The sequence below is a fragment of the Corapipo altera genome, unplaced genomic scaffold (genome assembly GCF_003945725.1).
Source record: "Corapipo altera isolate COAL_440 unplaced genomic scaffold, ASM394572v1 165, whole genome shotgun sequence".
NCBI classification, from domain to species: Eukaryota; Metazoa; Chordata; class Aves; order Passeriformes; family Pipridae; genus Corapipo; species Corapipo altera.
The window spans coordinates 1,541,664-1,569,197 of NW_020884954.1; the positions used below are offsets into that span (position 1 = coordinate 1,541,664).

At 39.5% G+C, this 27,534-nt stretch overlaps 1 protein-coding gene across 2 annotated transcripts; it reads left to right on the top strand.

The window, feature by feature from the left end:
* Window positions 1-393: 393 nt before the first annotated feature.
* POU1F1 (POU class 1 homeobox 1) lies at window positions 394-27,122 on the top strand. 2 transcript variants are annotated; one of them, XM_027663647.1, is made up of 8 exons: window positions 394-496; window positions 1,601-1,805; window positions 17,368-17,433; window positions 18,354-18,467; window positions 19,472-19,717; window positions 21,473-21,637; window positions 23,019-23,079; window positions 25,135-27,122. In XM_027663647.1, the coding sequence occupies exons 2-8, from the start codon at window positions 1,673-1,675 to the stop codon at window positions 25,346-25,348; spliced, it is 999 nt and encodes a 332-aa protein (XP_027519448.1). In that variant the 5' UTR covers window positions 394-496; window positions 1,601-1,672; the 3' UTR covers window positions 25,349-27,122. The 2 variants fall into 2 exon arrangements, with proteins under 2 accessions (XP_027519448.1, XP_027519447.1); XM_027663646.1 differs by lacking the exons at window positions 394-496; window positions 1,601-1,805 and adding an exon at window positions 14,382-14,523.
* The last annotated feature ends 412 nt before the right edge of the window (window positions 27,123-27,534 follow it).

A 27,534-nucleotide genomic window follows, 5' to 3' on the forward strand; every position in this document is an offset into this window, starting at 1 on the left:
TTGTGAAGCAGGAGCTGGGGATGGGCGAGGTCTGAGACATCCCGTGGCAACCGCGGGGAAGGGGAGACACCTCGAATGGCTCGAGCGAGGACCTGCAGGTCAGATGCTTGATGAGGACCTGCTGTAGTAGGGTGGTTTTACTGAAGGCCACAAAGTCTGTGCTCTCTGGTCCTGCTCCACACCATTGCACACGCCTGACATTTGCCCCTGACAGGCACAAAATTAATTTTCAACTGGATCTGTGCATAGGGGTTCGTGGGGAAGTCCCTTCTGCAAGGAGAACTACTTTTCATCCTTTCTGCATGGGGACAGGGACAGGGAGCACATAGGGTTGGTTTCCTCTGCCTCTTTTTTGGGTTTTGGTGGGGGTTTTTTGTTTAGTTTTGCTTTGTTTTTGTTTGGTTTGTTGTTTCTTTTTTTTCCCTCTCCCTCCAGTTCATGAAAGGGTTTTCTCTACTCACTTTTCCTGTTGAGGTGTCTGGGCACTGGAGGTGGGGCAGGTGATTCCTTGGCTTTCAGCTTTGTTTTTTTCAAGGCATTAAAACAAATGTCTACTCCCTTCCCTGACAAAAAAATATGTTGAGTTATAGCTCGGGCTGCCTGTTATTAAGGCTGCCCTGCCTTAATTGTGCTTTGATATCTATAGCTGTCAGGCTTTGAGCACTCAGGATGAAATTATTTCAACTATTAATCCAGATTTAATTTGCATCAGTGGAAGAGGAGTAAAAAAACTTGCATGACAGTGAAGTACAAATGGATATTTATAATTTGAACCAGTTATCATATTGCCCTAACATGCACATGTACATTTTTCCTGTTCTGTGCTTAATGACCATAACGTGTCAAGGGATTTTTATTTTATAACTCCCACTGTGCCTTTTTTGCTAATACTTTTGTTTCTTCAGCTTTACTGTGAATTGTTAATATTCAGGAACACTAAGAAATTATTAGTTCAGAGTGTCCTTTCATGGAAATAAAAACTATCCTAATTTTGAAAGGGGCAGAGCTGTAAGGTATTTGTATAGAAACAAATACATGCTGCAGACTTTTGCCATTTTTGCCCACGGATTTCCTATTTTTACAGCATGATTCTTGATCACAGAAAAATTCTGGTCTTGCAGAATTTACCTTCTGAGAGCTGGCAGGCCTGCAGTGAGAGCAAAGCATGCTGCCAGAACTGCTATTAGATTAGTAGCCTTATTTTTAATTTGGAATTTAATGTAAGAACATGGAAACTCTTTCTGGATTATTTATGTGTTTGAATCCAAACACGCTAAAATGGTGTCTTGCCTTCCCCTTCCATGACAAATAATTTTGGGTCAGCATATAACTCCTTTCTAATATCATTGTAGTATCTTTGACTACAAAGGTGATTTTTGAAACAGATATGACCCGATGTGGTAATTTACTGGTTTGTATTATTCTTAACCATTGAGCAAAGAGTGAAAATTAAATAAGCAATCTTTACCTAAGAATGATTATTTAAAGCTAAGCTATTAATAAAATCCTCTGACAGGTGGAGGCACTTAGTAATATCAATTAGTTCTCTCTTGAGATATGAAGTATTCATTTTATAAATTTATTTATTCTCTATATAAAGTTTGTTGCCCCTTGGAAAATGGCTTGCTATTGGGAATACATCACGCTATTCATTTGGAAGAATATTCCTTAGATGACATGGACATGCTTCCCACAGCTTGAGGAAAAAAAGAACAAGTGGCTATGTTTGGCAAACATGAAGATGAGTCTGAATGTTGGATTAAGAAAAAGATTAAGAGATGGCTTTGTGGAAATCTTCCTCTCAGGTACTGTGTTGGCTGTGTGGAGATGAGGGGTTATCACAGGCATTGCCAGCAACATATGTTGTTTTTTTTTTCTACAATACCATATTTCTTAGTTATCTTTCTCTGTTTTAAAGCTTTTGTGAACTCAAAGGTGATTTGTTTCAGGCTGATAGAGAAGAGTCACTGAGAGTAGAGGCAGAATTCTGTTGTAAGGGCTTAATTTATCACTCGGATTGCTTGGCTGATGATCTTGTATGAAAACCTTACAGCGAAATAAATAACAATAGCTGTGAGTCACATCAGCATGGGAATGTTAAAAAAATCAAATATGGGGGTTTTTTTCTTTTTTTTTTTCCCCTCAGGCATTTTAAAAAATCATCATGCTCTGTGTGCTGGAATAGAGATGAGTGATGTGATTTCATGTTCCTTTTGCTCTGTATTGGGGTGGAGGGTGCAAAGAGGGAGACAGACATGAGCAGTCAGGTATTTCACCAGGTATTTTGAGCTGCTCCAGCAAGGCTAAAATCCAAAAGCTGGTGTCTACTCAGATCTAAGGAAGCCTCAGTCCTGTGGGAAAAGTAGACATGTAGTCAGTCTGAGGCAATCCGAAGGAAAGCTCTGGAAAAAATCAACTTATGGTTTATAAAAGTGCTGTCAAATATAAGTAATTGCAGCATGGGGGTATTACTATGATCTACTTCTAGTAAATGCTAACTGGCAGAGAAAATGCTGGTGGTTTTCTCCTTTATTACAGTTTTGTGACAGGGGTTGTGCTGGGTTTTTTGTTATTTTCTTGTTTTCCTTGAGGAAACAGTATTACATCACCCAAATTCACTGCTAATTAAGTATAAAAAGAGTAGAGTGTACCTAATCTCTGAAAAAAGAGTGCTAATGCTGGCTTTCTTTCAGATAGGACAATTCTTTTTTTTTTTATAAATTGTATATTTTTGTTCAGCTTGTAATTTTTAGTTTTACTGAACAAAAAGGTGGTACCCTCCAATGCAAGTGAATTTGCACCATGAGTCAACTGAGTAGTTGCAGGGAGCTTAGAAAAGGGAAGTTCCAAATCAGAGTGGGGTGTGAGGGGGGGAACAGGACCCGAAAACAAGTGGAAACAACAAAGAGAAGTAATAAGGTAGCAGAAAAAGGAAAAAATTCCATATCTTTTGATGAGCCAAAGGATGTAGGGAAGATGCACTCACCTGGATTACATTTTGCAGGGTGACATGTTTCATACAGGTGCTTGGCTTAGAAGTTTTGTTTGTGTCTTATGATGAATCATGTTATAGAAAAGTTAGTAAAAGTGGCCTTTTTCTTTCCCTTTTACTTTTTTTAATTTTTATTTTTTTATTTGTTATTTGCTTTAGTCCAGGTCTGTAAATATGTTTCATTGTGCAGTGGTGGGGACATGGCACAATTATCAGTTAGACCTTGAGGCTGTACCAAACTCAGAGGTGCTGTGCTTGCTTTCCCTTTGCTTCTGAAAACACTCATTTGTACTGATCTGAAGGAGAGAGGGAGAATGGGGAAGGGAATTCTCTCAGTGCTCTTCCCAGGCTGTGTTATGTGGATAAGGAGTTACTTTTATTCCTGTGTCTGCACAGCCTTTGTCCAGGCAGGATGATGAGGAAAGGTTAGGATTTCCTTGTGTGTAACCCTTTTGGAGTGTGTAGTCTGCACAGAATCCTCTGTATTACTGACTTATAATTCAGCATCACACACGGATAGTTATTATTTTTGTAAAAGAAGCCTGAGAGTTTGACAGTGACTTATAAAGAAAGTTATTCTTGTTAAGTCTTAAGTTCCTGCAAGGGCTGGCTTATGTCTTCTTTGCAATAACTTCCTTATTTCCCCTCCTCCACTGCAGGATTGTGGTAAATGCTGTAAAAGCTGTACAGAACGATTTTCAGTTACTTCCCTTCTGCATCCCTGCTATCCAGGGGAAGCTGCAAGGGCAAATGGTGGAATTTCACTGTGGCAAACTCCTTCCCCTTACGGAGAAAAACCATGTTTAAAGTCCCTAGGTTTTGTGTATTGTGCTCCATACTGTGGGAATCCCCTGACTTAATGCATCTTTTGTGAGAATGTCCTAATGGAGGCTTCCTTAAAATCCCAACTCCTGAAATGCCATGCAGTCCCAAGGTGGCCATGCAAAGACATTGCCTGGAGGGATTTTTAGGTTCCTTGCATGGGGAGAAAGGAGGATTTCGAAGGTCTAAACTGCTACTGAGTTAAACTCAGGATTTCATTAGCCTGGAGTGATTCTCTCTAAAGGAGCAGAAGGGCTCCCCTTGTTCTGCTTCCCCCTCTCTCTTATGTACACGTTTGGGTTGCTCTTTTTTGTTGTAACACCTGGAGAACGGCATGGTGTTTAATTTAAATATTTACTCCTTCAGGCCAGCACGCTTGCTGGTATGGTAAGCAGCCTTTAGCCATATGTTGCATGTATATGCTGTCAGACTAAAATGCAGTTGCTGTGATTTAAAAGGAAGTTTCAAAGCCCTGTTGTGCCTGCCTCTCAATATGGTTTCTGTGTGGTTGGGCACTTTAAAGTGAGGTTGTGAAAAGGGCTGTAGACGCAGTTCCGAAGAGAAGCATTAAAATATTTGCCCTGGGGAGAAGTGAAAATATCCAAACGTTTTCAAAGAGTAAGTAATTCTCGTAGGCTGGTGCAAATTGTTAATGACAACTGCTCCATCAATATTTTTGGAGTTGTGTTTTGTTCTGGGAAGGTTCCCACTTTCTGACCTTTACCTGAGTAATGTTTTAAGGCGGGTGCATATGTGAATGAGATCATTTTACTTCTCACCTTTAAAAAAGTCAGAAAGCCCCATCTCCCTTCTCATTTATATTTGAAATGAGAAGAATGATCCCTCAGCTGTCAACTTACGTTGAGACTGAAGCAGCTCAGATCTTAGACAGTGGCTTCTGAGTTTAGGACTGGACAAGTACGGTCCTTTGCCCTGGGATGCACCCTGGAAGGTGCAAGTGGAATTTTTGAGTTCTTATGTCAACCTAGTGAGATATTTCAGACTTTCCCCCCGTGGCACAGGGGTATATTTAAAAGTTGTATAGTTTTATAAGGGAAGCATTGATCAAAACGTCATTGATAGTTCTGGCTGCTATCCCTACACTGGCCACTGATTTTGTATTTTTTTGGGCAAGCTACTTAACACACCATTTCCTCACCCATAAAATAGAAGCAATACCTTTGGGGACAACAATGAGGTTTTTAGATGAAAGGAGACATTGAAAGGCAAAGTGGTGCTATACCACCATGATTATTCTTTTGCTGAGAAGGTGCACTTTGCAATTTTAACACCACTTGGTAATGATTAATTGAGTTGTGTGGATTAAATTTTCAGCGAGAGTTATGGGATACTTTCCTGAAGACTAATGCATTTTAAATGTTATGCAAGATTTAAGAATCAAAATTTTATCTTGTATTTCAAAGAATTTTAAATGACCTTCAGACCGAGCCAGTCAGGGGTTTGAATATGTTAATGAAATCACTTTGCTGGCAAGATGTTTTGTTTGGCAATGAAACCCAAAACTGCTGACCGTGTTGAGCTGATGATGTTTGTCTGCCTGATACAGTAATATTCATCAATGCACTGCGTGCAGGCAAAGTTCAGGTATGAATATAGATGACTAGGATTTTCTGGGAGCTCATGTAATAGTGCCTTTGAGGTTTTGATCTTTGTACCCAGTTGGTGACCTTTATTTTACACCGATAACGAAAAAAAAGCGGCGTTACTTTATCACTCGGATCCATGAATACAAAAATAATGGAGTTCTCATCACTAATCGTTTCAGCAAATTAGAAAGTCCCATTTGGCCCACATCTTGTCAACTGTGCCTGCACTGAGTAGTGTTTTTGAAGTATTCTGAGAATGTTTACTGCTTAGTGCGCTGCTCGGTGAGGATGTCAAAGTCTGACCTTAATGTGTTCCAGGTATTTTGGAGCCTGGTTTTGGCTTTGTTTTGTGGGTTTCTTTTTTCCTACTCGGTTGCTGCTGTCATTTTCATTAGACTGAACCTAGAGGAATACAGGTAAATTTTCAGGTTGAGGTATGAACGTTACAGTGAAGTTGGCAAGGAAGAGCAAAACGTGTCTGCGTAAGTTGTGATCTGAAGGATTAAGGTTGTTTAAAAAGATGAAAATCCAGACCTCAGAAAGATTCAATTACATTTAGAAAAATCCACAGATTTCTTTTTTTATCTCATGCCTTTACTACTGTAAATCTTATTAACTCATACTGTAATCCTATAAATTAGCACAAATCTGGATTTATTTCAAAAGATTGGATGTCTAAAGTTGCAGTTTGTCTGGAAAGCTTTCCTCCCACAGTTTATTCTGTCTGTACTGTCTATCTCATACAGAATTTGTAAACTGGCAAATTGAAAAACTTTGAATATTTTTCCTAAAATAACCTCAGATAGTTTAAAAAATTAATTTTTTTAATTTATGAAAGCTTGTGAAAGATGCACAGAGACTTAAGAGAGAAGCTTGATACAGCTGTTGAAATTCTGCATGACTTTTCTCCAGAGCTGAAAATTTCCGTTTAAACACATTGATTTAATTTATTTTATACCAAAAGCTGTTGAAACTGAAGATTTTACTTTTAGTCTTGGAACAATTTCAGAGCTGAAGAGCGTTCACCAGTTCTGTTGACCAGATATCCAAATGTAATCGGGAACACATAATCCAGATTCTCTTTCCTGTGACACATACTAAGGGAGGAGTGGGGACAGGAGGCATGGAGCAGAGGAGGGGAGAAGATGAGCACATTGGAGGGTGATTGTTATGGCAGAGGGAGAAGAAAGGAGGGGAAAAAAAAGATTCCTCATCATTCAGTACATTTCCTGTGAATTTTACCATACAGTTGTCCCAAGTCTGCAATAAAGTTGAGCAGTGGGCAAAAGTATTAATCAGTCTCACAGAATTTTACTTTGGTTGTTGTTTGTTATGTGGCTCTCACACTTCTCAGGAGAGGCTTGGGCACGTGAAGCACACATTCACCTCTACCTGTGAACCTTGTGAAGCTGCTGACAGCTTGTAATAAGTGCCTAGCCCTCCAAAATTTCTTTGGTATCCCATTCTAATTAAGTTAATTGTAAAGGCTTGGAGACGAGGTCACATACATGACATGAAGATGTTAATGAGGATTTTCTTACTTACGGTAGAAACTTTGCTGTGAGCCACCAAAAGCTGGACCTAAACTGGATCACGAAATCCATTTCCCCAGGAAAATACAGAATGTGTATGTTGTTCAAAGATGGCACAGGCTGTAATGCCAAAGGCATCTTGCTGTGATAAATGCCCATGGAAGAATGTTTTGAGCCTCTGATCCTTTCAGGACTTTTGACCTTTAGAGGGAAATTTCTGAAATCCTTTCAAAAGATAGTGGGGCTGGTATTCAATGAGCTCTCTGGAAATTAAAAAGAAATTTTGATTTTGGAGACCTGTGAAGTGAAAGACACTTCCAAGAAAGGTAATTACTTGGTTGTGTAAGCCCAGTTTCTAAGACAAAGTTCTGTTCAGGAGATTTTTGCACTTTGGATAGGGAAAAATTTGTACTCCTGGTTAGGTTCTGGCTTTTCTGACAGATCTGGTCAACTTTAATAATAAATGGACTAATTCATAGAGATCTGCATGGGTAGATGATATTTTCTGTGGCTATGGGTAATGTGGATGAATTTCAGTATTAACTTAATAGATATTCAAATGGTGGATCTGGGAGGTGCCAAGGCGTTTTTTAGGACAACTTTATGATCTCAGTGATCTGGGTTAACAGATCTACCCTGGGAAGCTGTCTCTCTTAGGTCTGATTAATTTGCTGTACTTTTTTGCTCTGGTGTTCTTACACTCACTTTTTTCTTCCTTCCATCTTTGCATTGTTTCAAGTTACATGTAAAGGAGCATTTCAGTAGCATTTCAGACCTGGAGATGGTCAATTCCCTTTATTTCCTTTTTTTTTTAATTCCTTAGTTTTTAAATAAACATGACTTTTTTTTTAACTGCATTTGGGGGAAAAAAACTGTTTTGCCAATGGAAGTATAAACTGAGAAGCAGGGGATGTATATTTTTGTTCCATTTTGGTTAATGTGAAGGGACCTTTAAAGTGCAGGTGAATGTAACTCATTTCTATGCTATAGTAACTTTTAAATGCCAGTTTCTCAAATATTCCATGTTACTATCCAGTAGGCAACCCCCCCCCCCCAAAACATATAGCCATTATTGTTTTGCCTTGTTGAGAGCTTTTCTCTTTATAAGAAAGTGCTATGAAATCAGTGTCTTAGTGGGTGATGCCATTTTTCAGTGTTTGATCCTCACAAAACTACTCTGACTTTTTTGTTTGCTTTAACTAAGTTTTAGCAAACAAATATTATATGATATGGGTGAATAATCTGATGTTATTTTACAGTTGGACTCTCTTTTGAATTTGAAAATGTCAAGAAATAGGAATTCTGACTGCAGAAGTTCATTTCATAATTGACAACTCAGTTTAGGTGCAGGCAAATAACGAATTCAAGTACTTTGAAGTTGTCAGGCAATGTTGAATTTGCAAGATTCACAGTATAATTTACACTTTATTCTGTGTACATGAATATTTACCAAGGCTTTGTGAAAGAAATGTTTATCTTGTAACATGAAAGGGAAAACTAGGAAAGAATTAATAGTCTGGCCACTGTAGCAATAGCCCATGTTTGCATGATAACATCCTCCTGGGGCTACAGACACTCTTTCTGAAATGACATAAGAAAAATGGAAAGAAGTCATTTGACGAGGAATAAAAGCACTCCCTGAAAAGTCAGGTTGTTAAAAATAGCATTGTGTGGATCTGAGTTCATAACCAGCTATATGAAAATCTTTCTTTGTACCGAAAAGTTCTGATTTTCCGGAGGAAAAAATGTGGGGAAAAAAAGACTCTTGCTGCTAAAAGTGTTGTTACGTGGTCCTGAATTAGCTGAAAATGAGGCAAACAAAACACATGTGAGTTTTAAACCTGGCCTTTAATGTTTGTGAAATAATTATTAGTAGTAATATTTTGTAAATGCTTTAAAGATGTTGGGTGCAACTTGGGTTTTTTTCCACCTGCTTGACTAAACTCATGCCTGGTATAGCTCTGCTGGCTGGCCCCTGTCATAACTGTTTGCAGCCTGATCCTATGCTGCTTTTTATTGGAATTACACTGGAATGAGCTTGGACCACTGCCACGAAGTGTAGGGGTCTCTCTCTCTCTATTAATACATTTGCAGTGTGTATTATTTCGAGAAGCACCCATCCCACTGGCAGCATGAAAAGCAAAGCAGCGGAACTTACAGATAAGCAGACCTACAAATTTAAGTAACAACTATATAAGTTGAGATGTGTTTTATGAGACGAGGCTCAGGTTGTTCTTTGAGAGCCGTGGGAACACCACCTTTCCCTGCAGATAACAGATCATGTCTGTGCTGGGTGTCCAGGGGGCTCTTTTCTGCAGAGATGATCTAACGTTCAGGGCAGGTGGTTCGGAGAAACAAGTAATCTTAACGTTCTTTTTGGTCTTTATCAAGTAGTCCCACTTGGTCTAAATCAGGCTTAAAGTCTATTGTTTGCTCTAATGCAATTACACATGTTTTTCACTCAGACTCCGGTGAGCCAGACTTTGGCAGCAAGACCAGATAAGCTTTCTATAGGTTTTTAAAAGCAAATTGCATTTTGCTGGTCCCTGGGAAAGTGTCTTCCTTGGAAATGTTTAATCCACCCTCCTTCCCTGTCAGTTGTGAATGAAACTATCCGTGGCATACACTGACAGTTAGATAATCAATTTATGTCTTACCTAAGAAAGGAGATTTTTTGTTTTCCTTTGCACAGTATAGTGTACTTAGATATGTCATTTTCATTTACAGTGTGGGAAGTAAACCAGAAATCTGTGATATCCCTCTGTATTTTAGGTATTTCAATAATATGAGAATAATCATTTCAGTTAAAGATCTTTCTGGATAGGAAAAACAAGGGGAAGAATTGTGTAAATGTGCAGATCTTTGGAGGAATTGCAAACTACTGAAAACACTATAATGTTCCAAAAATTACAATTATATCTCCGATTATATCACTAGTGCTTATTTCCATCCAGGTCTCTGGTTTTGTGTGATAACACTGGCAGGTGTAATACTTGCCCTCTGAGACATACTGAAATCTCTCTCAGACTTGCCTTTTTGTGCTGCTCGACACTTCCAGCTCCTTTTGATACCACCTATTGCTGGGGCTGCTCACTCTATGAAGACAAATCCCTAAAAAATAAAGGGCACTTGTGATACTGAGGAGCAGTCCATACATCTGTATTTAAGGTGCTACCCTGGCCATTCCTGTGGCCTTCCCAGACCAGCTTTCCAAAGTAGTCTTTGCAGCAACAACAAAGTATTTCTGCTTCAGAGCTGAGGCCCGAGTGTGATGGTGGGGAGAGGAGCAACTGTGCACTTGCTGTTCCAATAAGGATCTTTCAGAGTCTCTTTGCAGGTGAAATGGCCCCTAGCTATGTTTTGCAGATGCTCTTTTTACACAGCCTCGTGCAGGAAGAGCTTGGATGCAGAACCCTTAGGTCAGAGTCCTCAGATTTGCATGATTTCTGAGCAGTGAAGAGTGTCCCAGCAGCAACATGAATTAAAAAAAACCACCCTACACAGAGGAATGATAAAATTGAAAGTCCTGGTAGAGTTGGGACTCTGAGAATCTGGAATGCAGCTGGATCATATGAAACCCGTTGCTTTATTGTGTATCTGCAAGACTGCCAGTGGAAAAATAGAAACAAATCGAAAAGTAGTTTTCTTTTCCTTTCTGTTTATTTTACAGCCTATACCCACCCAGCATAGTGAAGACCAACCACGAAATTATGGATTTAAAAACTGGGAATTTTGGTATTCTGAATAAAAGTGAGACGTGACAGACAAATATTTACATGCAAAAGTGTATGAGGTGACAAGATGGAAATTGCAGTAGTACTGGAAATAGAAAAAGCTAAAGGTCCCCCCCTCCACCTGCAGTGAAGACAGAAGTGAAGCTCACTTCCCAAAGAACCACAAGTTCTCCAAGGTGCATTATTGGGAGAGAGATATATACACAGATGAGTATCTGTGTATATATATGTATACAGGTGTATATGTGTGGAGATATATACACACATATGTATATATGTCTATATATACACACATACTCCTCTCTAGCATACAAAATGTATGTGAGTGATAGTTTCAGTGGGACATATTTCAGCTGTAGGAGTATCACAGTGATTATTCTCGTAGAGACTTCCATCTCTGCAAGGTCTTTATTTAAACAAGCCTTGTATTTTTTCAATTTATCCAGAAAAGGATTTGCAGATCTGGGAAAAGGATTGAATGAATGAATGAATGATGGTGCCAAGACCTGCCTTGTGCCAGATTTCCTTTGCAATTATGTAGTGCTTGGCAAAGGTGAGGTTTAAAATCCATGTTGTTGATCAGCATGGGATCATCTCTTGGGAACAGAGATGCTGTGCTCCCATGGAGCAAAATGATGGGGTTTCCCCTGGCTCTCACAGCCAGTCCTGAGAGCCTACAATGAAATGCTGTTTCTAAGCTGAGAAAACCACGTCAAGGGAACTTCCTGCCATGAAAACAGACAGCTTAATGCTGTCTAAACAAAAACTCAAAGGGTTTTTTAAGGCTTTCTTCGGTATTTGGGGATTCAATCAGAAGAGATTTAAAGGGAAGAGAATCTACTAACATGGAGTAAAGATTGGAGTTAACTTAAGGGAAAACATTAAGGTAACAACTTAAGGGAACAACATTAAGGTAACAACTTAAGGGAAAACATTAAGGTAAGCTCAGAGTTCTCCCACAGTGGACTGTAAAAAAGGGCTCAGTCAGTAAAATCTTCATTTTCCCCATTCCTCCTTATGCAAGTAACAGCTGCTCAAAAGGCCAGTTTAACTGAGGGTTCAGCAGGAAGCAGATGGGCTCTGTTGTAACATTTACTGGCATCATATCACCATCCAAATGGAGAATGGGATCTGTGTATCAGGGCAGGAAACCCCCACTGAACCTTTGAGGGCACCTGTGAGTGCAAACAAGGAATGACCTCTTTCAGCCAGCGGCCACAGGTCCGAAATTCCCGCCAGAAACCTTCAGCTGAACTGTTCTGCTGCGAGGCAGAGCCTTAAAACTGACCATGAGATTACAGAATATGGAGCCATCAGGTCACTCAGGGTAAGGCAGTCTGAAGCCCAGCCAAAGAGCTGAGTGTGGCTGGTGTGACAAGACTTCCCCACCAAGGTGTCCTTCTTGGCAGAACAGAGGGTTGTAACAAAGCTTTAAGAGAAGTACTACTCTTGTTAGAAATGAGCTTTATTATTCTGCCTGATGTACGTGAAATTTGTCAGATACCTGGGATTTGTCTCAGTCTAGCTGTTCAGGATCCTCAAAAATTGTGCCAAACAACTTTATTTTAAGCTGGACGCGACTAAAGAACCTTGGTCATAGTCAAAATGAAAAATAGTGAAGTTTTTACCTTAATGGGAAAAAGGTGGTACAGCACAAACACAAAAAAATAGGAATCTGAGTCATTCAGCACTATAAAACACAACAGTAAATAACCATGGCATGAAAAACTCATTTGAGGTGGTGGCTAGTGTAGTGTCACCTCAGGAGGAAATGAAAAATGGAAGTGAGCTCCATCCTGTATTTGGGGACAGGCTACAACTTGTTTGCATCTAGACATGAGTTTGCAGTGATATATTTGATACCCACTGGGATATGAGAAAAAAGAATTGTCAGGGACAGGGCTGTAAAGTTATTCTTAGTGTTTCTTTTTCTCCCATAGCTTCAAAACCCCAGTAGGGATGTGGGCTGAAGCCCCTGGTAAATGTATCATGCCCCTTACTGGGGGAGAAAAGGACCCCAGAGGTGAAAATTACTAAGATAAATTTTTAATATGAATCCACAGACATTAGTATTACATTGGGCCAAGCCCAAAGTAATACAGATGGCAGTTCATTTGATGACAGTGTCTTCCATAATATTGCAATAATTATTTTGAAGTTTTTTTATATTTTGCTATTTGAAAGAGCATGTATAGATAGTGGTTATGAGTGTAGAGCCTCACCACTGTTAAAGCTCATGTGCAATTTGCATTATGCAGTAATTCTTATGAAATTTCTCAACAATCTCAGACACAGCCTTCCCCAAAACACATTTACATAAAATAACTGGGCTTCTACAGAATGGCTCAATGCAACAGCTCTTTTCTGCAATAATACATGAAAAATGGTGCAATGACATGTATGACTGCTCCCACCTAATGTATCTGAAGTTTGTGTTGTCAGAATTCTGGTTCAGACATTTGAACCAGTTAGGAATGCCAAAAACATAAAAAGTATCATCATCTTTGCATAAAATGAGACCAACCACCTTTGGTCACAAAACCCAAAACAAACCAAAACAAGCTAAACCAAAAAAAAACCAAAAACAAAAACAAAACCAAAAACAAAACCAAAAACAAAACACAAAAAAACCAACCAAAAAACAAACAAACAAAACCAAACAAACAAACAAACAAAAAAAAACAAAAAACAAAAAAACCCAAAAAAAACCAAACCAGTGAACATCCCACCTTTATTGCATATACATAGAATACATGACTATGGTGTCCTGCAGAAATTTTCATAATTTTTAGGGTAACCCAAAGTAATTCCAACCTCCTGTCGAAAAAAATCGTTCAACTTCTTCGAGACAAGATCCTGGTTTTACTTAGGATCTTCTGGAGAAGATTGTAGGTGCTGTGATAGTATAAATTAGTAAGAGGAACCATAAACGAATTTTTTTGTGATCCTGTGGGCTCTTTCAAGAGTTCATCTTAGACAAACATTTAGCACATCATGCTACTGTAAAGCTATCTGTCCAAAAATACCCTCCTGGACACAGCTGCTCCATTTTACACATCTCTGATTTGTGCTATTGTAGGTTGAGACAAACAATCACTGTGCAACTGCCCTGGGAATTAGGTTAATTCAGATTATTTTGCTATAGGTTCTTGACTATTGCAGACTTCTGATTGAGCTCTCAGACGGGTTGCCTTCCAGACAATTGCCTGGATGGGATTTTGGGGGCAGGTGTTGACTGTGGAAACTTACTTAGCATTAAGCTTCTCTGTTGCTACCGACTTTTACGATACTTTTATGTTTATTTTTTTTTTCCTGGTCATTGTCCTTTACAAAAGACCTAATTGAAAATATCTGTCAAATCGTGTCTCTGGTTTCCCTCGTCTTCCCCCATCACCCCCCCCCCCCCCCTCTCTCAGCCCCCCGTTAATTGGAGGCGTATTGTGTTTGTGTGGGAAGGAAGGAGGCTCTGTGGCAGGATGGCAATACTGCCGGGGAAAAAAAGGACATTAAAATGGATAAAGGGATTTCCTGGTGGTATAAATACCTGCACACGACCTCCCCCGTGCCCTGGAGCCCTCCTGTACGTGCATATGCAGGTAAAAAGCCGGGAATAGGGTCTGAGCTGCCGTGGATTGCGCAGGATCTGCCCTGTCGGAAAACAGGGGACGAGCGGCTCTCCTGCCTGTTGGAGGGCATGAGTTGCCAAGCATTCACTTCATCTGACACCTTTGTACCCCTGAATTCTGACTCTTCTCCCTCCCTGCCTCTGATAATGCACCACAGCGCCGCAGAGTGCCTGCATGTCTCTAACCACGCCACCAATGTCGTATCTACAGGTACTTTTTCAAAAAATAATCTTGCTCTCAGTAACTCTCGGGGCTTTTTTTTTGTGAAGCTTTCTGGATGATCTGTGCTCATCAAGTCCTGCAGTATCTGAAGTGCTCGGTGTCAATGTTAGGTGAGATCAGGATTATGTTAAAGCAGAAGCAGTTTCACAAAACTCTGCATAGGAGTGAACGAGGAAAATCACAAATGTTTGTGTTTTAGCTAAATGAGCAGCTTTCTCTAAATTTGTTATGAGATTAGGCTCAAATATGCTGCCAATGCACTAATTTTAAACAGCTTCAAACATTGTCACTGTTGCTACGACTACATGGTCTTCAATGAGAAATGTCATGTAAATTAATTGAAAGCTTATTATACAACCACAATTTAAAGCAACATAAATTACTTTAAATAGGAAATATATTTAAAACAGCTCAGGTCTAAATATCACTTGGGGGAAGCTTTAAAGAAAGAAAAACCTTGCTTTTCAAGGCATATTGCATACTGAATGAAGACTAAGATTTAAGTGGGATGTTCAAAACTGGCAGTAGAAGCCTTGACAATATTTTTTAATTTCGTATGCTTGTGTATATAATCCAATTATATGCACTGAAATACTCGGCCTATGCAATCACTGGACTATCTGAGAGAGAGACAAGGAGAAAGAGAGTTTTGTCACATCCTTAATAGTGCAGAAGTGGGATTTGTTGGTGGAAAGGTTTCAAGAACAGAAGAAGACATAGTTTGATTTATTTGAAATGGCATTAAGGTTAGAATTTTATTCGGAGTCTTAACAAGAAACTAGCTTTCTCCTGAAATGCATTGGGAATAAAACATTTTAATGAAAAGCAAAAGTATGTAAGTAGTGAAAACTGATCACTGGTAATAGATAACAGGATCTTACACATTAAGCAGGAGGCTCAAAATATCCTGTTGGTTAGCAGGAGTAGTAGGGAATAGGGGAATTTAAATTTTGTATGAGGTCAAATTTATGTATCTGTATCACAGAAGTACTTTCTAGATTCATCTGACTTGTAATAAGAGGTACATGATGACAGCCAGCCAAAAGCAAATGCTCACCTGCTTAAGGTTTAAGCTTTGATATTTTGTAATTGCCTCCCAAGGACAAAATGACCCTGCAGTCCTGGGAAATTTTGACTGTATGATCACATCTAGCAGATGACCTTGTAAAAACAGGGTCAAACCTCGTGAAAAAATGACCCTGTGAAAGCAGTAACAATTATAATGACTAAAGGTTTACAGATTTCATACACAGATTCAGATATTGTAATAAATAATGCCATTCTTGTGACAGCATACAGGGAGAAATTGTGCTCAATAACACAGTGGAAGAATTTTGAATAACGACTTATTTTAAATGTCAATTTTTAAAAAAGTAGATGTAGCAATTGTGCATCACAAAAAGGTGAATATATTTCCTTTCAAATAGTATACCATGTAATTCAGCTGATGTTCTGCGTTATCCTCAACATTTGAATTGTTATTATTTAATCCGAATGGGATCATCCTCACCATTTGATTTTAAGTCTTTACTAGCAAGTTGAAAATTATATTTTCATGCGTAAAAATAATAGTCAGTGGATTATGTAATAATAGGAAAAAAATCCAATAAACACTTAGATCTTGACTCAACAGAAAAGTTGCATCGTTCTACATGCATTAGAATTATTAACACAATTTTTATTTTCAGTGCATCTATATTAGTATAAGCATGTTTGTCTTAGTAGATTTTATATCTGTATAAGTGTATCTAAGCAGGACATTTTACTGTTATGATTAATGTTGTAAAAAAAAGGGATTCTAATCCCTAATTAATTATACTGTTTTGAACAACTGGAATGTGTTCTCTAAAATGCAGTTTTATGTATCTGAATGTTCGTGAACATTAATTTTTAATATTATATTTTATAGCAGTTGTTAGAGGGGACAGTATGTGCATTTTTATTCCTACTTATACATGAGAAAGAGCCATAGCTCTTATTTCCCATTCAGCAAAAAAATGGTCTCATTCTTCAGGCCCTGGCTATTGCTGAGCACAGTTCTGAAATAGCCCTGTGAAAATGCAAGAGGTAAATTAATTGTGTGTTTGCTGCTGATAGAAAGTGTTTATTTAGGCCTAACTTTTCACAGGAGCCTGGAATCTACCATCCTGTTTCTCTACCTCCTTGCCAAAGCACTCTGAAATGTGGTTTTTTTGTGGATTGGCACTTAAGAAATTCTGACTTCTGGATGCCTCAAAGCAAAGCTCCCAAACTGCTGCCTTTGGAAACCCAGGTCTTAGGCATGCATAAAATGTTGCCTTCCTTGCTGCCTTCCTTCACTGTGGGGTTTGCATGACAGTGAAGGCAAGTGATTTTCTGAGAACATAGAGCTGGTTTTTATGTAAGACTGAAGGAGACAGTGTGTGAAAGGAGTGTGAGGAGAGGAAGTGGTCTCCTCCAAAATTGCCCAGTGCTCCCCTTGCTAAGCAGTGTATGCAAGGTGGGTTATGACCATACAATATGTTAAAAGCAATGCAACAAGACCACAGCATGGCAACTTCTGGGCTTGGCTCGGAGGGTGTCTCACTATTTTTACTGGCAGTTTACCTGTTGTGACCTGGCAAACCGTCTGGACTTCCAGGAGTGTTACCTGATGGTTATGGTCCAGAGTTAAATGCTTACTGATTACACACCAAAACTGCACAAGGGCACTCCCTGCCTCTGAACCTAAAGGCTCTGTCTTGAATCCTCACATGTTTTCTTACCAGTCCCCTCTGTTTTGTCTTTGGTCTGAACTCGTGTTGCTCCTGTGTGTTCCCTTTGCCACGACGACGCCGGGACGGGCCTTGGCAGGACTTCATTACTCTGTGCCCTCCTGTCATTATGGAAACCAACCATCCACCTACGGGGTGATGGCAGGTAAGGGAGCAACCCTCAGCTGGGTGAGATATTTGCATGCTGATTTTAGTCAGTTTTCCTTTAGAGGGACCAATCCAAGACGACTGTTTAAAGGAGATGGGATTTGGATAAAGGCGCTAGAAAAAGGGTTAGGAAATCAGGGGTCAGTGCCCAGAGTTTCCCCAAAACCTCTGCATCTCTCATGAAATCACTCTGTGTCTTGTTTCCCTCTACATGACTGGGAGAGTGCTGCTCGTTTTGCTAACCTATGTCCATTTTCCCTGGTGATAATCACTTTTTGAGGGACCAGGAGTGACATATCCAATAGACCTGTATGTTACCAGTACCCGGGCTGACAAAGCCCTGACCAAAGATATAAAATAAAATGGGGCATAAGGCAAAGATATCTGAATTCTGCAGGCAGATCAGACAGATGGTCTTGGATTTTTTACACTCATGAATGTATGCTAGCATCCTGCTCATTTTTGCATGTGCCAGGCTCAGTAAGAAAGAGGAACTGTTATTCCATGAGAATGACTATTCCATGCGAGTAGCAGTCAATGAGATAATGACGTGAACCCAATTAACACAACTCCCAGGAGATAACTGTGATTTGGAAATAAACCAAAATCAAACTCAGAATTTTATTTCACTTAAGAATGAAGGAAATATTCAAGTTAGTCAGCTTAGATGAATATATCTGCATAGGGACAGAGTGCAGATTTCCTTCATGGTGTGCAAATGTCCAAATACTCCTACTGCATTTTGCCTTTATGTGCCTGTTGCAAACATTCCTTGCGTTGTCCAGATCCCTGGGCGAAGTTAATAGATATTTAACAAAACATGTTGCTCACAAGTTCATTTTCTTTCGTTCCAAAATGAACACATCTTTATTCTTTCTCCTTTCTTCTTTTTACCCTTACTTTTTTCGGGTTTTTTAGGCATCAAACCTTCAACTCCAGAGATGCTGTCGGCAAGTCTCTCCCAGACTCGCATCCTACAGACGTGCAGCATGCCCCATCCCAATGTGGTAAACAGTGTCAGCACCTTGCAAAGCAAGTCCTCCTCTTTTTAGATTTTTGTTTGGTTTGTTTTTTGGGTTTTTTTTTTTGAGAAAATATTTTCCTTTTTTTTTTTTTTTTGTGGTTGTCCTGCGTGAAGTGTATAAATTCCTATGGGGTTAGAACCTCCAGCACTGGTGAGAGCATTCAGGGTGGTGAAGACAACCCTAACCCCAACAAATGGAGGAAGCAGTGGTGGTTGATGAAGTTCTGAGTTCTTCTAAAAAGTTTTGTGTAATTTAGAAATTTGGGAAGGGTATCCTGAGAACCTGGAATTTACTGGCTGCTCCAGATACACTGAGGAGTGTTAATATTTCCCCAGTGATTCCCCCCACCCCTCCTTTAGGTCATAGACTCTTTAGCTACAATACCTAGAGAAGAACCAGCCTTCACTCTTAACTGAATCTCCTTGTTAAGTCTGATATTTGTGAACAAAAGGTAATGTAAGATGGTTCTGGTTTGTCCTTGAGTAATTTCTTTTTAAGCCAGAAGGCTCATTTTGAATGTGTTCTGGGTTTTGGTTGTTAGGGGTTTTTTTGCCTTTAGGTCTTTACCTTTGTGCTTTCCCCAAAGAAATTTTATGCTGAAGCCAAGCCAAGGTAGCATCCCATCCAAGCATCACACGGCATTGACACGGGAATATTTTTTGTGCCAGAAAGTAGAGACTGGTAAATTTTAGGTGATTCAAAATGACATAGATCTGTCAGTCTAGATGTGGCCCTTAAATCCAGTTGGACTTTATTTGTTTAGGTTTAGACTATTTGCCATCTTATTTAAGTGCTTCTGTTTACTCAGTAATAGGATGATCGTGGCTGTTGATTGGTTTCTCATGAGTTCGGATAAAAAAGACACGGTGCCTCCTTAGAGATCCTCACTCTTCAATACTTTCATATGTTATGTAATGAATATTACAGGATTATGAGACGGCAAAGGGAGGTTTTTTTACTATGTAGTGGTGGAGAATAACTGTACTGAGTTTTCTCTTTGGTGCTGCTCAGGTAGCCTGACCCCTTGCCTTTATAAATTCCCGGAGCACGCCCTGAGTGCCAGCTCCTGTGCCCTGGGCCACGGCTTCGCTCCCATGCACCAGTCCCTCCTCACGGACGATGCCACTGCCACGGACTTCAAGCAGGAATTCCGCAGGAAGAGCAAGTCCGTGGAAGACCCCGTCGACATGGACTCCCCTGAGATCAGGGAGCTGGAGAAATTTGCCAACGAATTTAAGCTGCGGAGGATTAAGCTGGGTACGTGCTTTTTTTGCCCACGAAAAAAAGGCTGAAAAATTCCAGTGAAAACCCAGTTGTTTCTGAGTGTTTTATAGTCTGGCCTCTTCAGCTGCCTGATCATAACTTTAATCTCGCCTTGTGCTGCCAAACTTTCTCCATTCCTAGAAGACTTGATTGGAATTAATGAACTTCAGCTTTTTGCAGCTTAGTACACAGGAAGGGACTTCAAACTTGCCTGCCCTTAAATTATTTGTCTTAAGTGCAGAGAAAATTATTGCTGTTCAATAAATTACATTCAGTAGCAGATGAAATATTCTGCACGGCTCCAAATTATCTGCAACTTAGGGCAGCACATGCTCTAACCTCTTATACCCATCCTCTTCCCCACAAACAGTTTCATCTGAGGTTGTAGTGTCATTCCAGTGACAGCCATGGGAAATCTTCCACACAAGTAGGAAGCTTCTCTTCCTGATTTATTTTCTTGTGCCAAGACACAGGTACAGCAGCAACTGATGTATTTGTTGCTGTCTGATTCATGCAGGATGGATCATATTTGAGAGTCTCCAGTGAGCTGCTTGTCTTTCGCTGGCCAATCTTAGCTGAGGACAAAGGCAGACTGAGCCTTGCCTTTCTCACCTGTAGGAAATAGGGGCACATTGCAATGTAAAAGCCTCACCCTTGCTTGAATTGTACTGAAAGAAAGAAATAACACCCAGCAGTGCAGATGCAGCCCATTTAGGAATACTGAGTACTCTGAAGAGTTGCAATTTTGTCATTATCACTTATTACATTAGAATCATAGGAAATCCTTCTAGTTTCATAAATCTAAAAAAAATTAGAAGGTGTTTAGAGGTATCTATGCACTATCTCAACAGCTAGAAAGCAGGTGTGTTTCCTTTTCAGTCTAAACTGAAATAAAAGAAATGAGGGCTTAAAAATATTTGGAACCTGGTTGATTTTCCTGTGTGTCATGTATTCGTTGTCAGGCACAGCAATGGAAAGGGTTTGCTGGGCCCCACATTGTTAGTCACTGCATCTTCATCCTGAATTTTTGAGGGAACAAAACTTCCTTTATTGCAAGCAAATGACACGGAGCCTGGGCTTAGTGCTCTGATGGGAGAAATGCAATGTGCACAGGAAAACTAATCTGAGGTTGAGCTTTACGAGGGAAGACAAAGTTAATGTGGGTTGTGTGCCTGAGACTGAGAGAGTTGGAGTTAGTGCAACCAAAACAGAGGTAAAAAGTTGCCCCGTGAGACATTCAGTGTCCAAAGAGATCCTTCCTCTTCTGGTGCAGAGGCAGAAAAGGAAGATAATGATCCAGCCTCCTGAACATGGCAGATATATGGCAGATACATGGCATATATGGCAGATATGGCAGATATATGCTCAGAGCACTGAACAGGTTTGCTGCTGAGACAAAGTCAGTGTCTGCATGGAAACTGCAGCATTTCTCTGACCACTTTGACTTAGTTGTTGCAACAAATAACAGGAGAGCCACTAGGGATTAGTTTATTACCATTGCATCATCTGTAATAAAAATGGATGTCAGGATCCTTCTCAAATGCCTAATCTTGGAGTGTAAAGCTCCACTGAAACCAACAGGAGACTGAACAAGTTTCTGAGGAGAGCTCAGTCAGCCACAGAGACCTCTGCAGAGAGCTCATCCTGAAGGCACTGCAGGCACACACTGTCCACAGAAGTCAGAAGTGAAGGTCTAAGCACTCAAGAAAGCCTCAAAGTTACTTTTTTTCCTCTTTGTTTTTTTGACAGGTTACACACAAACCAACGTTGGAGAAGCGCTGGCTGCTGTGCACGGCTCTGAGTTCAGCCAAACCACCATCTGCCGCTTCGAAAACTTGCAGCTGAGTTTCAAGAACGCCTGCAAACTGAAATCCATACTGTCCAAGTGGCTGGAGGAAGCAGAACAAGTAGGAGGTAGAGAACTGAAATCATCTAAATATTGATTTGCATTTGAACCAGAATGCCATCTATATGCCCAAGGACTACTATGTGTAGTCCATAGACTAAAGCTTCTTTTTTAATCAGATTTAGATGCTAAGGTGTGCTTGTGTTAAATTTTAGTTATCTTTTTTGGGGTGAGCAAGGAGGGGCAAACTGAAATGTGTGGAGGGTACAGAATAGCAGAAACATCACTTGGACTGCTGGGAGAAACCTCTTTCAGTCCCATCCCAGCAAGCCAGCTCCAGTCCTGTAGCATATTATTAGGACCTGCAGGACAGCCCCTTTAGCAGCAGGGATTTTTCACTAGCAAAGGAGTCTTCCTTCCAATCTCTGGCATATGAGACATGGCCATGGGGGAAAAGATTTGAGTTCAGCTGTGGCAGTGAGCTTTAAACCCTGAAGAAGAATAGCATGGCCTAGAGTTTTTTGTCGTAACCTAAAATGCTCTTCCTTTTTCCCAGTTAATTTCCAGTTGCAGGAAGAGCCATAGGGCTCTTTGGGCAAAGAGTACTTTAGGACAGGCTGGCTGACTTAAAGGAAGTGGTTGCCTTTGAGAACAGCCTTTTGAGCTGGATGAATTGCAATGCTGGGAAGCAGCAAGCCTGGAGGTGGCAGCGAAAACACGACCACCGGGCAGCACTCACTGGGCACAGGAACAAAGGGAAGATGATCTTAATGCTGCTTTCTGGATCTGGCATTGGATTCAACAGTAGGAAACGTTGTTATTCTGCCACACACTTCAGTTTCCTTTGAGCCAAGCGTAGAAAGCTTCCTTCCCCTGTAACTGTGCTGGAAATAAAAGGCTCCACTATTGTGGCCGCCACATGGCAAGAATGGCTTGTGAGGGGCTGTGGGGGGTGGCAGATCATGTTTGCAGACGGTGGCAGATCATGTTTGCAGACAGTGGCCTCTGAGAAGAAAGCAGAGACTTGTCCATCAGAAGGTGGGGTGGACAAGGCAGATGAATAAATGGGGTTGGGGGCCAAAGCTGTGTTTCTGAAGAAGGAGGATGAGACAGTAAGGAAACGGACTCCATCTCTCCTCTTCCTTGAAGGGCAGGAGGAGCAAGGTATGTCAGGGGAAGGGACAGAAGCACAGCTCCTCTGCATCTTTACTGCTGCCACACCACTTTTGCTTACAACCATTTATAGCAGGAGGTAAAACCATGACTGACCATCCCACACAACGAAAAGATCCTATGTGTGATGCTCCTCTCTGTTATGCTTTCTTCTCTCTTCAAAGATTGACTATTTTTCAGGAGATGATTCTGCTTGTTTTCCATTCCCTGTAGAACAGAAAAACAAACAGGTTTTGTTTTCTTTTTTTCTTTTTCTTTTTTTTTTTTTTAATACAGCTTTGTATAATGAAAAAGTTGGAGTGAATGAGAGGAAGAGGAAGCGCAGAACCACCATAAGGTAATAAATATTTAGGGCTTTACAGGTTAGAAACCACTTTGGCTAAGATGCTTTTTCTTCTGTTCAAAATTGAAGTGCTATTTTCCATTAATGAATATCTGCATCTAGTGCTTCTAAAAGTTTCAGTATTTGGAAACATGACCATGGAAAATAACAGCATAACCCTCCAAACCACAAGTTATTCCAAAGATATTATTTTTCCCAATCAAGTGTGTTTTTTTTTCTAACAACACACTTAAGTAGGAAGAGATATTTTATTCCAGATCTGTCAAAATCTCATTATATCTATAATTGCATTATTAAATAATTATAAAATAAATATTATTAAATAATTATAAATTATCTTTATTATAATTATATATACTATATCTTATATATGACATAATATATATCTTATATATTATATAATACATAACAATATACAATATATAATATTATATAATATATAATTATATGTTATATATTATATGTGTCACATTATATAATAAATATTTATTATAATTATAAATTATTATTATTAAAGAATTATAAATAATTAAAAATAAATTGCATTATTTTGGTATAAATAAACATATAAATTTTGAAACAATCAAAAAACCACATTTAAATTTGCCAGAAACTTGAGGTCTGGTGTTTTTCAAAAGCTATTGATAAAATCAGTCCTCATACTGAGAATTTTTAAAATTATTTTAAAATTATAAAATTGTTAATTTTTAAATTGTTTTTAAATTATTCCTGCTTTTACATGTAAGCTTGCTGCAGTGAGAGTATCAAATATGGCAGGTTGTCAAGGACAGAGATAACTGAGAAGTTCAGGACTGAATCCCATATAGTAAGAAAATATTAATTACTCCTTTAAAGGCATATAAGACCTCAGTTTAAGGACATGAAAGTAATCAGGGAGATGGGCTTTATACAAATGCTGGAGCCTTGCTCTTAGCCATTCTTAGTGGATGTTTGAAGGCTAACTAATGCTAAAACAAAAGCCCCAATAACTAAATTAGAATAGTCATACCCAGAGCAAAAACTACTTAATTTGAATTTGTGGAAATTATTTTATTATACACTTTGCCCAAAGCCTTAGAAGCTGTTAGTAAAAAATAATGATATTTCTATAATTCTGTGTGTGCAGAAGACCATGCTATTAATTAGGTAAATATTGCAAAATTGACGTGTAAATGAGAGACCAACAGCATAACAGAGATGAAGCAATGAAATAAGTAGACCTCCAGCAGACACCGCGTGTATTTTTGTAGCAGAAATACCTTCACCTCGCTTTCAGAACAATGCACGAAGTGCCCTCTTGTGTCCAAAGAAATTACAGCTGCTGCTGAAGCTGTTCTGGACGAGTCCCGGTGGCACGAAAGCGTGTCACAGATGCTCCGTGTTTTCTGAGAATACGTAACAAAAATTGGAAGCAAGTTCTACCTGAAAATAAGAAAAAAATAACAGTATTAAATTATTTTGTTTAGTGAACCACTCAACTTTCGTGGCTGCTGACTCTGAGGTTAAGGCAGAGTTTTGGAAAGATGTGGTGATTGCTAAAACAGCTTGCCATAACCTCTGTGATTTCTAGAAACACTCTAGTGCTCTCTCTGTAACACGATGAGAATTTAATATAGCACACAACTTAAATCATCCCATTTATAAATCCAAATGATTTGATGCAAAGAGGTAATGCCACTGATGAGCATTTGCTGAACCCCTACGGCCCTGCTGTGACTGGAGCAGACTGTTCCAATTCCTGTGCCCCCGTTTATGGCTAGTTAATAGTTGTATCTCCTAAACAGTATCAAGAAGCACAAATAATTCATAGTTAACACTGAAATTGCACTGATCTTCATGCTAGTTTTACCTTTTAATTACTGTGTGCTGAAATTCTGCGTGATGTCACGCTGTTCAGGTCAGCAAAGAACTACAGAAACTGTGGGTTTCCTTTATGTAAAAAAGAGGAAACAAACCAAGTCCCTGCCTTCAGTGCTGTCCCTTGAACCAGCAGTGAAACCTGAAAGCACAGAAAAGTTTCTAAAGGTGAAATTTTCTCCCTCTCTCCAGTATCGCTGCCAAAGAAGCCCTAGAGAGGCACTTTGGAGAACAAAGCAAACCTTCTTCTCAAGAAATTATGAGGATGGCCGAGGGGCTCAACCTCGAGAAAGAAGTCGTAAGAGTTTGGTTTTGCAACAGGAGACAAAGGGAAAAAAGAGTGAAGACGAGTTTACACCAGAACACCTTCAGTTCTATCATCAAGGAGCACCACGAGTGCCGGTGAAGCTTTTCCGTGTACAGATGTGGATTTCTGTTTTGCTTTTTGTAAATATTGTAAATGCTATCTTGTTTAAAAAAAAAAAAAAAAAAGAAAAAAAGAGAAAAATCGGTAAACTGCTTGTTTCTCTCACAAGCTAGGCAGCTTCAGCTGTCGTGTGCTGTGGAGGGCCTAATTTTAAATCCTACAATGTATATTTAAAGCCATAATTGCTGTCATTACTTATGGTAGGGCAAGTTTACTAGTGCAGAGGTGTCAACACTGTTCCTGCTGTGTGCTCTGTCTCAGCATAACATTTGACTGCCTTAAAAGGGTAGCAAGCAGAAGTGTCTTTTTTTAATATTTGTTAACCAAGTTAATTCTTGCTAATTTGTTATGTGCCTTGAAGTTTGGTTTGGATAAGCTTAGCTATAAAAATGGGAATACAGTTTACCTTTTACCTTAAGACTTTGTGACCCGAGGGGAAAAAAATAATTATCAAGGGGCTTATTACTTTGGGCTTTCTCTGCATTGTATTTTTTTTTTCTGATTAAAACCATGTGTGGACATACTTACACCAGAGATAGTGTTTTAAGCTAAAAAGAACACTGAAATAAGTATCCAAACAAAGCATTTATTGCACTGCACATTCCCACTAATTGGGAAAAGCCCACTAATTGAAAATAATCCTGTATTTGTCATCCTCCAGCCTACAGAGATAATCTAGGGGAAAAAATACCAGTGCCAGAGCTCCACCTATCAGACAGGCACTGAAAAAACTCAATTAATGACTCTAGTACTCACCAGGGATAGATTATCCAGCCATCTCATCAGCCCTGCTCATTGTTATTGGAATTAGCCTGTTACCATATATGTACTTTCGACTGTTTTCCCAGGACTGAAATTAAGTGAGCACATGCAAGTGGAACTGGCCACATACATTTTATTTTTCCATAAAACAGACCTGATGATTTAGAAAATGTCTAGATAATAGGCCCACAGAAAGCAAAAGGAGTTTAATGTTCGAGACCTCTTAGAAGCAGCCGTGTACAAGTCAAGTGCTCCCTCTCTAGTGTACATTAAATTACCTCTGATACTTATTACAGTGACCACAGGCATATTCAGCTATGGAAATCAGGCTCCTGGATTTTTTTAAAAAAAATATCTTTTTATGGATGAATGCACCACTTAATTTAGAAGAGAACTTCAACTGAATAACTCAGAGGGGAGAAATTGCACTGTGTACTGTTTTCAGGCTGCTCTGGCATAGCTCACCCACTACAGCAGACAAAGGCCAAGCTGGAGACTTGATCCACCACATGTGTCAAGAGAACATGGACTTCCCAAGAGGCTGAAGGGTGAATACAGTTGAGAAGATTAGCCCTCAGCAAAGGTGGTGGCATGAATTCGTGTACCTTTCGTGTCATATGATCTAATGTTATGTGTGTTGAAAACCCTACCTGATGTATCTAAACTTTATTTATGTTCTAAGTTATTTTCTTAACTATAAAAGGCTCCTTAGAAATGCTATAAGCCTGTATTTCCCAAGCTCCCCCATCCAATAAAATATTCTTACACAGCTGGCACTCTAGGTAATGGTTTGTAGTTCTGTTTTGGTGACACTTTACCCTTTTTAGCTGTGTATTGTGCTGAGGTGCTTATGCATTTTAGCCTGCTGTAACAGTCAGCTCAAAAGCAGCCTTACCACAGCACAGTGGTCTCTTGTCCTACAGAAAGTCTCACAAGTGAAGGCTGACTGCAGAAACAGAGAAAAAGAAAATGAAAGGTGACACATAAGGCCATTTTCTTGCAAAAGAATGACAAAAGGCCAAGTGGGGGAAGCAGCCACCAGTTAAACACATCTAGCTGTTGCCAGGGAAATACAAAGAAGTTAGAGCAGAATTGTCTAAAGAAGAAAGGCTGGATGAAATAAATTTCAATGGCTGCAGCTGCAGCCATTACTTACAGAAAGTGGCAATGTATTTTTTTTTTTTTTTTTATGTAGGAACAACTTAATTGCCATCAATCACTCTTGATTGGGTGAAAAAACCCACCCTAGATGAGATTCCTGAGAGGTAGCTTTACAAACCTGCAAGAGTTTAGTTGGCCATTCATCTAAGATGGGCTGTACTATTTTTCTTTGAGATATTTGTGTGGGGTTGTTTGGTTGGTTGGTTTTTTTATTGCTCTTCCCATGGCAACTTCAGGCAGGG

Coding starts and splice junctions, on each gene's coding strand:
- POU1F1 (XM_027663646.1), top strand. CDS start 14,382: ATGAGTTGCCAAGCATTCACTTCATCTGACACCTTTGTACCCCTGAAT. Junction 17,434..18,353: donor CACCTACGGGGTGATGGCAG/GTAAGGGAGCAA, acceptor CGGGTTTTTTAG/GCATCAAACCTTCAACTCCA. Junction 18,468..19,471: donor CAGTGTCAGCACCTTGCAAA/GCAAGTCCTCCT, acceptor GGTGCTGCTCAG/GTAGCCTGACCCCTTGCCTT.